Source organism: Papilio xuthus, unplaced genomic scaffold (genome assembly GCF_000836235.2).
Source record: "Papilio xuthus unplaced genomic scaffold, Pxut_1.1 DF826938.1, whole genome shotgun sequence".
Classification (NCBI taxonomy): domain Eukaryota; kingdom Metazoa; phylum Arthropoda; class Insecta; order Lepidoptera; family Papilionidae; genus Papilio; species Papilio xuthus.
The window spans coordinates 3,394,800-3,405,361 of record NW_013531711.1 but is presented as its reverse complement, the minus strand read 5'-3'; the positions used below and the strand labels follow the sequence as shown (position 1 = coordinate 3,405,361).

The 10,562-nt window shown below is 34.0% G+C and overlaps 1 protein-coding gene across 1 annotated transcript in view; it reads right to left on the bottom strand.

Moving 5' to 3' along the window:
- Nucleotides 1–10,562, bottom strand: part of Sema2a (Semaphorin 2a) — a 303,390-nt gene that overhangs the window by 105,775 nt on the left and 187,053 nt on the right. The window contains exon 4 of the mRNA XM_013317426.1: nucleotides 9,567–9,712. Within this exon, the coding sequence (XP_013172880.1) occupies nucleotides 9,567–9,675 (109 nt within the window). The 5' untranslated portion in view covers nucleotides 9,676–9,712. The remainder of the gene's footprint in view (nucleotides 1–9,566; nucleotides 9,713–10,562) is intronic.

The window sequence follows — 10,562 nt, the reverse complement described above, 5'->3', positions numbered from 1 at the left end:
TTTAAGTCGGGGCGATCTAAGCCCCGATTGTAAGAAAATAAATTGATGGTATAGCATTAAAGATTAAATAATCGTCTGTTGGTTCCGTAGGCCGGCCACGTCCAATTAGGGTGTCGGTCCCAAAGGAGACGTGGGATAGGGCGTACTGTCGGATGCGTTTGACCACCGCTTAGACGTGGATCTACTTAATTCTTCACTATACTTTCGTGTAAGAGTCAACATTTTTATTTATATACGCTTTGATTTTACATTGATTTGGTATATGAGTATATTGTAAATCGTTGACTACAATTTCTTTAAGTAAATTTCAAATGGGAAACAGTCAAGATCGGTCGGTAACAAACACAGTTGTTAGTAGATGTACATGACAATCATTAAACTTTACATTATATACTTAATATAATTCTATGCAGTCTTACTTATAGCTTTATAGCTTTTCAACTTAACAAAGTCATCGAAGCCTTGCATTTTCACTTCTCAAATGTTAATATATTTTGCAAAAGTGAAAGCAACCTGTCTGCGAATGTCTTTTCGTATAATTCTTGATTTAATTCCACCATCTTACCATCATACATCAAAGACGCCGCATTGTTGGCTTTTATCCTTTTGTTCGTTTTGCGAATTCGGAAGAAGCTTTTTGCTTTGTCTTAACTATACGTGTACGAAAAGGGCTATTGGAAGTTTCCTTAAGTTTTATAATAAGGGTGCAATTTCATTCCAATATTTAGTACTCTAAAATAAGTAATGGTTAGTTAAGAATTATAATTAAACTAATACGAGGATTTGGCAATATAAAAATCGAGTCTGACTACCTTCTACCTTACGTTTATCTTGAAGTTCATCCAGAAGAACGTTGACAACCATAATATAAGCATTTGAATGATAACATATTTTGTAGACGGAATTTGTATCAGTCGGCAATACATTATTATATCTTGAATTATAATTTAAAATTTGTGCAAAAAGGTTCGGTGTTCCGGAAATGACAGTTGACGGAATTCTTCCGTATTACAGATTAGTCGCTCCAATACCCTCTCATAAAGGCATAATGTCTTTGCTACTTTTTAGGGGAGGTATTGCTTCCGATATTTCTATAAATGTATTACTTATATATTATGTAATTGCAGGCTATATAGTACCCAGCACTTTTGACTTAGGGCGGAATAGTTGACTCTTACTTTTGACGTGCTTAGGTAATCAAATGTTCTTTTTTTTGCAGATACCAAACAAATGTTAACAGTGGTAGAGCCTGCTTTAAAACCTTCGCACGAATTGGCACCGGACGGTGAAATACCACGACCACACAGAAGACATGCGTGAAGTGGTAGAAATTCCGCGTTTCGTCTGATGAGTGTACGTCCCGGAGGCCTAATTTAGTCCTCTTTCCCTTCCCATCCTTTTTCTTATAAGGAAAGGATGGGAAGTGGAAGTGGACTTTCCGGATGAGAGAATGCATGGGAAGGGAAAAATATTTTCTTTCTGTGCATCCTCTCCTCCGTCGATTAAAGGTAGGCAACGCATATGCGATTGCGTATGTCTATGGACAACGGTAGCTTCGCTATTTTAGCGATTTCAGGTGGCCGCTCGCTCGTTTGCTACCTTATAATATAAAAAAAAATACTATCGAAAAAAAATAGACACAAGAAATGTAAGATAATAGACCATTAAGTATGCGTTATAAATAGCACAACGTTCACAATGGTTTTCAATAGTACTTCGTAACAATACAATTTGGGATCTATTTAAATAAGGAAAAGAATTTATTTTTGTAAGTCTACATTGCCTATTGTTCATGTTATTTATAGCTGTTATGTCTGTAATTTCTATTTTTAGATATTAATTCGCCGAAGCGTTAGTGGCTCAGGGGTTAAGCACTTGACTTGCAATCTGCAGATCCTGGGTTCGAATCCCGTCATGGACCAATGTGTTTTTCGATTTTCGATTTACATATGTACATTTATCCGACGTTCTTACGGTAAAGGAAAACATCGTGATGCAACGCGCACATATCTGAGAAGAAATTCAAAGATATATGCGAAGTCAACCAACCCGAACTAGACCAGCGTGGATGACTATAGCCTAGTCACCCGTGACTTAGGGTTGGCTCTGAGCCCCACAATGGGAACGTATAATTTTTATTTTTAGGTCCTAATTAAAATGTATTTGAACAAATTTTACATTATAAATTGTTAAGTTTGTACGAAAGGTAATGTATTCAGTGTAATTATTTTTATTTATTTATTATATTATATTTGTACCACACATTGTATACTTAGTTATGTTTCCAATGGGACACATTCGTGACAGCATCGCGTACTTATGTCGTATCTTTGATTTTTTATGTCGTGTGTAAAGGTTCAACAATAAAATGTAAATAAGAAGAAAACGTCTTTCGGTTCCGAAGTCACTCGTAAACCTACAAATGTATTGTCAATGACATAGTAGGGTAACAAGAACGTAACAAGGATTCTGCACTGATCCCAAATTCAAAGTGACAGCGTTACCTAAATATTCGACAGGATGAAGTTTACTGAGACTATTTTAGTTGTGTAAAAAAAAATAATTTCAATTATAAAATTGCCACACGATAAAAATCAATATGCATCTAAACCAATCTTTCCCAAAGTGGGCGATAACGCCCCCTTGTGGGCGCTGCAGGTCTCAAGTTGCGGGTTATAGTAAAAGTTTCGTTTAGAATTCTCCGTTAATATACATATGTAGGTTAAAATAATTAATTAATTTAATTTGAAGTTATAGTGGTTTTTAAATAAGTGAAAATAAGGAGGCGCTAAAAAAATATTTATTCTCAAAGTGGGCAGTAGACAAAATAAGTTTGGGAACCACTGATCTAAACTATGAGTCGCCTTATTCCCACACTAGTTGATGTCCGCGACTATTAGTAACGAGATTTTTTTTTTAATTTTTTCACCATTATAATGAACCTGAATGAATGAATAAAAATTCACAGCTCGTTAGTATATTAATTTAAATTTATTTAATTCATAAGCAATCAAGCCGTTTTAAACGTGCTTCGGCTAACACTTAAAAGGACTAACAATCAAGGCAAAATTTACACTTGACCAACAGAGATCAAAGGTCAAAGTTTGCGAACGGTTTAATTGAAGGCTTTCAAAACTATTCACAGCTTTACTTAATTTAAATTAATAGAAGAAAATATTGACAAAGCGAATTGTTTTATTCTTTTTATTTCATAGAACGATTACAAATGTATTGTTTTGAAACTTTATAATTATTTTATGTTTTTTTTTTACTTTTAATATCACCTTGTTAGAAATAATATCCCAAAATATATACATGGGCAATCTGAATTAGAAACACCCATATAAAAACCCTCTATTCTACAGATTCTGTTTAGTTATAGTATGAGAAGCGAGAAGCTAAAAGCTATTCACCACATATTTTCCCTTGTTCATCCTTTACAGCTTTTTCAGCTGAGAATTTCATGAATGAAATTTCATGTGAATAATATTACTCTAAAAAAATAACATTCAAATTTTCCACAACATTACAGTTAGCTGGCGCTCTAATCGCGTGCTAACATCAAAGCAGCGACATTTGCAACGACCCTTCTCGTTACAAAACTCATTACAAGACGCCAAATAAGAAGTCGTAAAGCAACCTCTCTTCGTCTATTACGCTATGTCAAATGATATTTTTGTATCCTTACTTAGGGCGGTTTGCATGGGGCGAGCTGAGAGAGCAAATACGGCCTGAATTTAATCTCTGCCCTCCTTTATCTTCAAACCGATGAGAAGAAAACTTTATTTTGTCCGCAAACAACGGTAATCGCCTTTTTTTTCCACTCAGACGACTTCGACTAATATTGAAAGGTCAAACGGTGCTGTTCGGAATAAGTTATGCAGTTGTCCCTTGTGGGCAGGCTAGACGTGGTAAGACTAACAATTATAATAAATAAACTACTAAAGTTGGTATTAATTTATCCGTCTTGTTTTTGTCTACTTACAACTGGTACAAAGGGTGTATAATATAATTACAGAAGTGTGATGGTAATTTGGAGTGCAAGTTTGTCTTACAGTCTTCTATATAGTTGCTGAAAACTTAAGTAATATCATTATATGTATAATAAATTCGATACCACGTTATCAAATAAAGCATAAAAATATCGTTAAAATGCAAACCGATATTATATAGGTAACTTTTACGTTTTAAAAGGGAAACGCTGAATGAAATTAAAAAAAAACGATGCCTTTCGTAGTATGATACCGCATCCAAAAGTTTCAGGTCCGTAATAATTTTGAACATTTACTAAAGAAAAAAAATTCCACTTTTAAAATTATTATATTAATTATTAACAAAGTAAGCAAACGTTTCAATTTTCAATAACTTTCTACTTCCGAAATGTTATCTACTAACTTACAACAAACAAATTCTTTTAAAGTATGTTTGATAGGATTCTCCTCGGTGATATCGTATTTCAAGTATCGGAGGAAAATATTGAATTCCCCAAAACATATAACAGATTTGCTTTAGATTCTCGTATATATGATATAAGTTTACACTAACTACGTGTATTCTTGTACACAAATAAGAAAGGAACCTTATAATGTTAATGCTTTTAAATATAAATTATTTGTACATCATCATCATCATCAACTTCACCTAGTCCATACGAAGTGTCAGCACAGTATTGAATACTCTTCCATACTCTATCAGCTGTCATATCTGAATTGACTCCCTTCTTACGCATATCTTTCACATAATACATCCATACTTTCTGTTGTCTTTTTCTAAATTTACGTCTATCCACATTCAATCTCATTATGTGTATGCAAATTGAATTTAATGTCTAACAAGAATAAACAGGAGAAAAATATTTTTGAAGGAAGCAATTTTGTTAAAAATAATTTCCAATACAGACAAGTACATTAAAGATTACATCGGATAAATTGTCTATCGTATTTAATGAACAATGTGACTTACAAATTTTTGACGCGCTTTTTCCTGAGGCGTTCATTTTTTTTCACTTTCCCGAGGGATTTATGCTTTAACAACGTGTTCATTTTGTTTGTTAAAGCTCTACTGAAAATGTTTCAGTCAGTAAATTGAAGACGATGTTATAAATTCGTTGTTAATATCGGCGTTTTCTTTAAAGATATCCAAAGATATAAGTAAGTTCTATAAGTCAATAAGGTGGCAAAAGTGAGAAAAAGTGCCTTTTGCTAACTATAGATGTCACCACGATCAAGAGGGACTGTAGCGTTGAAATACCACAGATATACAAAAAATACTCTATACACAAAGTACTATGGATTGTGGTCATAGCAACGACTAACGTTAAATTTTATACAAAACTTTAAAAAATAAGTTATTTTCAAAGGCAGAAAATTATTAACAACAAGAATCGCCGTTTCCAGCTGTGGATGCAATCCTGTATCGGAGCACCTTTTTAATTCCCGTACAATGAAAAAAGATGAAGGAGGATTCTTAATTTTTATTAAAAAATCGCGAGAATGACATATAAGAACTTTGACAGATGACAGCGAACTTTTAGCGTTGGCGCCATCTACTCAGAACTTTCAGTTTCTCTCTCCATTATTATGGATGTGTAAATAACGTTCATGGTTTAAGCTCCCTTCAGTCTTACGTATAACATAAGGAAAATATTACTTTTTGCTCAAATGTAACCATTGGATGAGGGAAATCGATTTTACTGGAATCTGCTAACAAATTCAAGTGGTTTTTAATAATATTTTAGTATAATACTAAGCAAAGGTGACCGTCTGGGATACAGAACGTGTCATAAAAATAAATCTTTAAGATTGAGTTTAAAAACGATGTAATACAAAAAAGTATTGACTCGGTTGACATTGGAGTGTCGATCGAAAACAAAGAATAGAGACAACGAGATAAAAAGATTGTATTCATTCAACAGAGAATCACAAAAGTGAAAAAAGGCGCAAAAAACCTTCAGTCGTATTAAATCCAACGTTCGACGGAGTGTGACGAAGTTGTTTACCTTTATGAGATTGGATTTCTATTTCGTGATTTATGTACGAAGGTGGGTAATACAAGCGTATTTCGTTCGAAGCCTTAAAATAATAATTCTGAATACCTACACCTTGATTCTTGATTATTCTAAGTATTTCAATTGAATAGCAATTCTGTTAACTCGTCTCGGTCGTTATTATGAATCACTTAACGTTTATTATAACAAACAACCGATGTCGCACTGAAAATAGTTAAGACGAATTTATGGTAACTTAAACATAATTTTCATCTATATATCAGTGAAATTGAAGTGTCTGATGTATTTCTTAAAATTTTGTCTGTCTGTATGTATGTCTGTCCGCAAGACCGCGCTTATTTTAGGGAATCTCTGCAAAAGTTGAACCGATTTTAATGGGACTTGCACGGGAAGGTAGTTGAAGCACGTGGGGATATTATAGGCTACTTTTGTTTTAAATTCTATGCTGACGAAGTGGCGTACGATCCCTAGTTGCAGTAAAGCCAGTATTAAACGAAAATGGATGTAAGTTCTTGCAATAAAAGTATAGCAAGTGGCATGTAGGTTTTTCCCGTCAATCGGGCTGTGAGTACGCCTCATTTGTTTTGGTGTCACAAATCGTTCCCCACCCGGTCACCCCGCACCCGGTACCCGGGGCTGACCCTAAGCTAAACAAAAACAGAGTGTTTCTAAACAGTCGGGTATTTTAAACACGGGCAAGACCCTAGTTATCATTGTCTCTTAAAATAGCAAGGAAAAAATGTACAAATAAAATGTTGCACAAGTTACACTAGTATTTTGTAATTTCGATGTCTGCGGCAAAATTAGTTTTCGCAAGAGTAGAAGTCAAGTGGCTGTATCTTTTATGCGAAGAGCCAATATCAATTTGAAACAATGTAACCAAAATGCCAAGTCGAGGCATGAAATTACCAGCACGGTACAGACGCAATTAAACTGTTAAAATCAGGTTTCGTCGTAAAAGTTCTTGCTCTTGAGAATATACATTAAATTTTAGATTTCACGCTTTATACCTCAAATGTAAAGAGTTACATCTGAGCTTGAAAATTAAATACATATGTTACGCGTAATGTAATTAGGGTCGGTTACAAAATCCAGTCGAGCTTCACGTAATGAGACGATTTAGTCCCTGAAATCGTACTGAAGGGCATCGAGTTCACGTTTTATTGGATTTAATATAATTAATACATTTTTATAAGTCACGATTAAAGGTCAAATCAACTACTATTAATAAAACTATTTTTTATTACTTATAATATGAATAACGTAGGCAAGTTTTGTTTTCATTATTGAATAAATGCTCTCATTTAAATGAGTCAACAATTATTTCGAACACTACAGCTGTGGACGTTCATAGATAATTCTCAATAAAACCAAAACAAAATGAATAATAAAAACTATTATAAATTTAAACGTAGAATAAATACATCCTGTAGATATTGCGGAGGGCGAGAGTATAAAACGCCTAGTAACGTCCGGCTAGCGGGTAGCGGATAGCGCGGGCCATTTATTGCCGACATGTTACCATCTATAGTTTTAATTGGCAGCCGTAGATCTACGGGCCGGCGGGCATCAGACATGTTGATGTGTGGAACAAGCAACAGACAACGACAAACTATTTATTACTTTGCGGAATTAGAAACGAAGAAATGATTAGTTGCAATCGTAAATAGTGCTTTTTCAGAATTAGTACTAGTTGGACAAATTTAAAAATTTCGTCTTATACATCCAATACTTTAAGCCTTGTAAAATAATTGCATTGAAATTAAATGAAAAAAATAAAACTATGTTAAAGTTTATTACGATTAAAATAACATACAAGTTATTTTATAACTCAAATATCCTTTATACAGTAATGTAAAAGATGCTTAAAACTAAAAAGAAAATGAAAAATAAATATTAATTTATTCCAACAAAAACTGAATATTCAACAGTACAATAGTTGGTGAAACTAGCGTTCAATTCTTAAGATAAAGTCCGCATGAATTAACGCAGGTTGCCACCAGGATTCCTATTTGATGGATATTGTATTGTGGCTTTGATCACAATAGCATGTCTGGAATACAACAATTGTTGTTTTGGTCTACAGTTAACCCATTCCAGTTCTTGATGGATATCGCATGATATTGTGCTGTATAATTGGACCTTCGAGCTATTCTGCAATGATTCGCAAATATTGTAGTGAAAATTATTTCATACATTTTAATATTTCAAGATTTATTTATAAACTATTTACAATGAAAAATATTTAGACTTAAAAGCTTGGTTATGCAGACAATGATATTTATCGTACAAATAGTTTTTGTCAATCTTACTAATATTGGACATTGTTGATTAGAATCCTTTGGCGTGAATGACGTGCTTTCGTTACAAAGTCCAGAATCAGAATGACACAAACGTCGACATTTTAGTAAAGCTAGTGTTGGGTCAATACACTGCCACATTTTCGGATTTTCTTCCTAACACTAATATCTTTCTTACTAATATTATAAAGGCGAACTGGTAAAGAATAACAGCCTAGAAGAACAGATAGGCTCCTAATTATATTTTTTTTAATTTTGTGTTGACGGAGTCGCGGGCGATAGCTAGTTGATTACAACTTTAGTTCGTATATAATTCTATCCGTAAGAAAATGAGTAGCATTCTATTTGCAAGCTGTTTGAAAAGAAAAATGTGTCCCCTTGTTTTGTATGCCGACGGTGAGCTCTTAATTGCATCTGTTTTAAGTCCGTGACTCACATTGCAATCCTTTGTAATTGTTAGTGTTTATTTGATTTTTTACGTCCCTCGTTGTGAATACAATGTTCCTTATTTGAATGATACGTAATTTGAATAAGAATTAATTTTTTGTGGAAATGTCGCGTTTGTGATGAACGGAATGAGTTAAGGCAGGCAATATCCGAGGATTTGTTGTAAAAAAAAGATCTTTTTTAATAATACTCTGACTTCTCAAGTAGCCGGAATACGGGGAAAAATCTATTCAGTTATTCAAAGTTTTAATTAATATTAATAGGAGCTCTCACTTTCAAAAGAAAGAAAACCGAAAGCAGATAAAAACTCCTTAGAAAGCCGCGTAACTTGCAGCTGCGGACTGTAAATTAATGCGAATACAATAAAGGCCCGTCTATAAAGCTAAAGCTATAGTCTGAAAACAGACAGTGAGGCCGCGAACAAAAATTAATTCCAAATTGCTATTAGTGGCCGTGAACAAAAGCCGAGCGGTGTGGGTGCGAGTCTGCAATAAACGTCACGCCAAGAGAGATAGGAAATTAAACGAAACTAAAACGAAGTCGTGCCACATCTGAGGGAGAAACTTTAGGGAGGACGTTTGGCGAGATTCGAGTTGAATTAAAAAAAAATTACGTAACGACGGCCGATTCAGTTCACCTCTTCTGTGAGCGACAGCTCGAAAAGTAGCTCTTTTGTGCCTTCAATGATTCTTTTTTTTAATTATTTTTCAATGTAGTTCCATAACCAGCGTAGTTGAGAGATAAAAAATGACAGTGTCGACGGAAAATTATTTTTGAGGTGCTTTTAAATTAAATGGTTGTTTTTACTTTACCTTTAGGCAGCGGTTCGATGACTATTTTCAGAGCGTCGATGGCTGACAGCCCACAAATAATCCAAAAAAGGGACATTGCGCTTTGCGAGGGCTTCGTTAATTCATCCATTGCTAGTCTTGCCGCAGTCTACGTAGTCAACATATTTCTGAAACAGAAAATCTTAAATCAATTTGTGTACGAGAGGATTTTTCATTAAATCAGCAATTATTCGCTGGGATTATATTAAAAGAATAAATGTAAACTTTCAATTTAAATAATTATATAGAAAACCTCTGTAAATACAAAATATTAATATTTTATTGACGAAACCTAATCAAATATTTAAAGGCTACCCTTCAATCTCTAAATTGGGCTCATCTGATATCTCAGATCTTTGAATTTATGAATATTAAGTAAGAAAGTTACACGCAAATCCTCTCGCTCCGCTTACAAATTATGAGTTTCCAAAGATTACAAGAGTAAAAAAATATTTCAAAGCTTTTTATTTATTCATTTCGATAAGTGAAAAAAACCGAAAGGGACACGTATGTCGATCAAATTAAACTTGTATTTTATAGAGTGTATCCTAAATATCCACCAGTTGTTTACAACTTACTAACGGTTGCACGCGACTTCGTCAGGAAAAAATGCCCTAAGTTACTCCAGCACACATAAGCTACCTTCCAGTAAAAGTCTCGTCAAAATATTTATTATCACGTAGAGACTTAAATTTTACTAATTGTACAGATTAGTGTTCTAACTGCCTCATAAGGGGTTACTAAGGGTGACCTTCAGTGTAGATTCTACATATTAAATTTATAGTAAGGTGGTCACCGTATTGTATCTAAGAGCTGCAGTAAGTTTAATTCCTTTGATGATTTGAAGATGAATTGTGAAGAATTTTGTTTGTTACATGTCATTGTTGGGGTTGTATTAATTGCGACGCATCATTAGCAAGTGCGGCAGAGCGAGGTCTCCGTACAAGTTGGCAGGTGTGCAATTACCCGCGCCTCCAT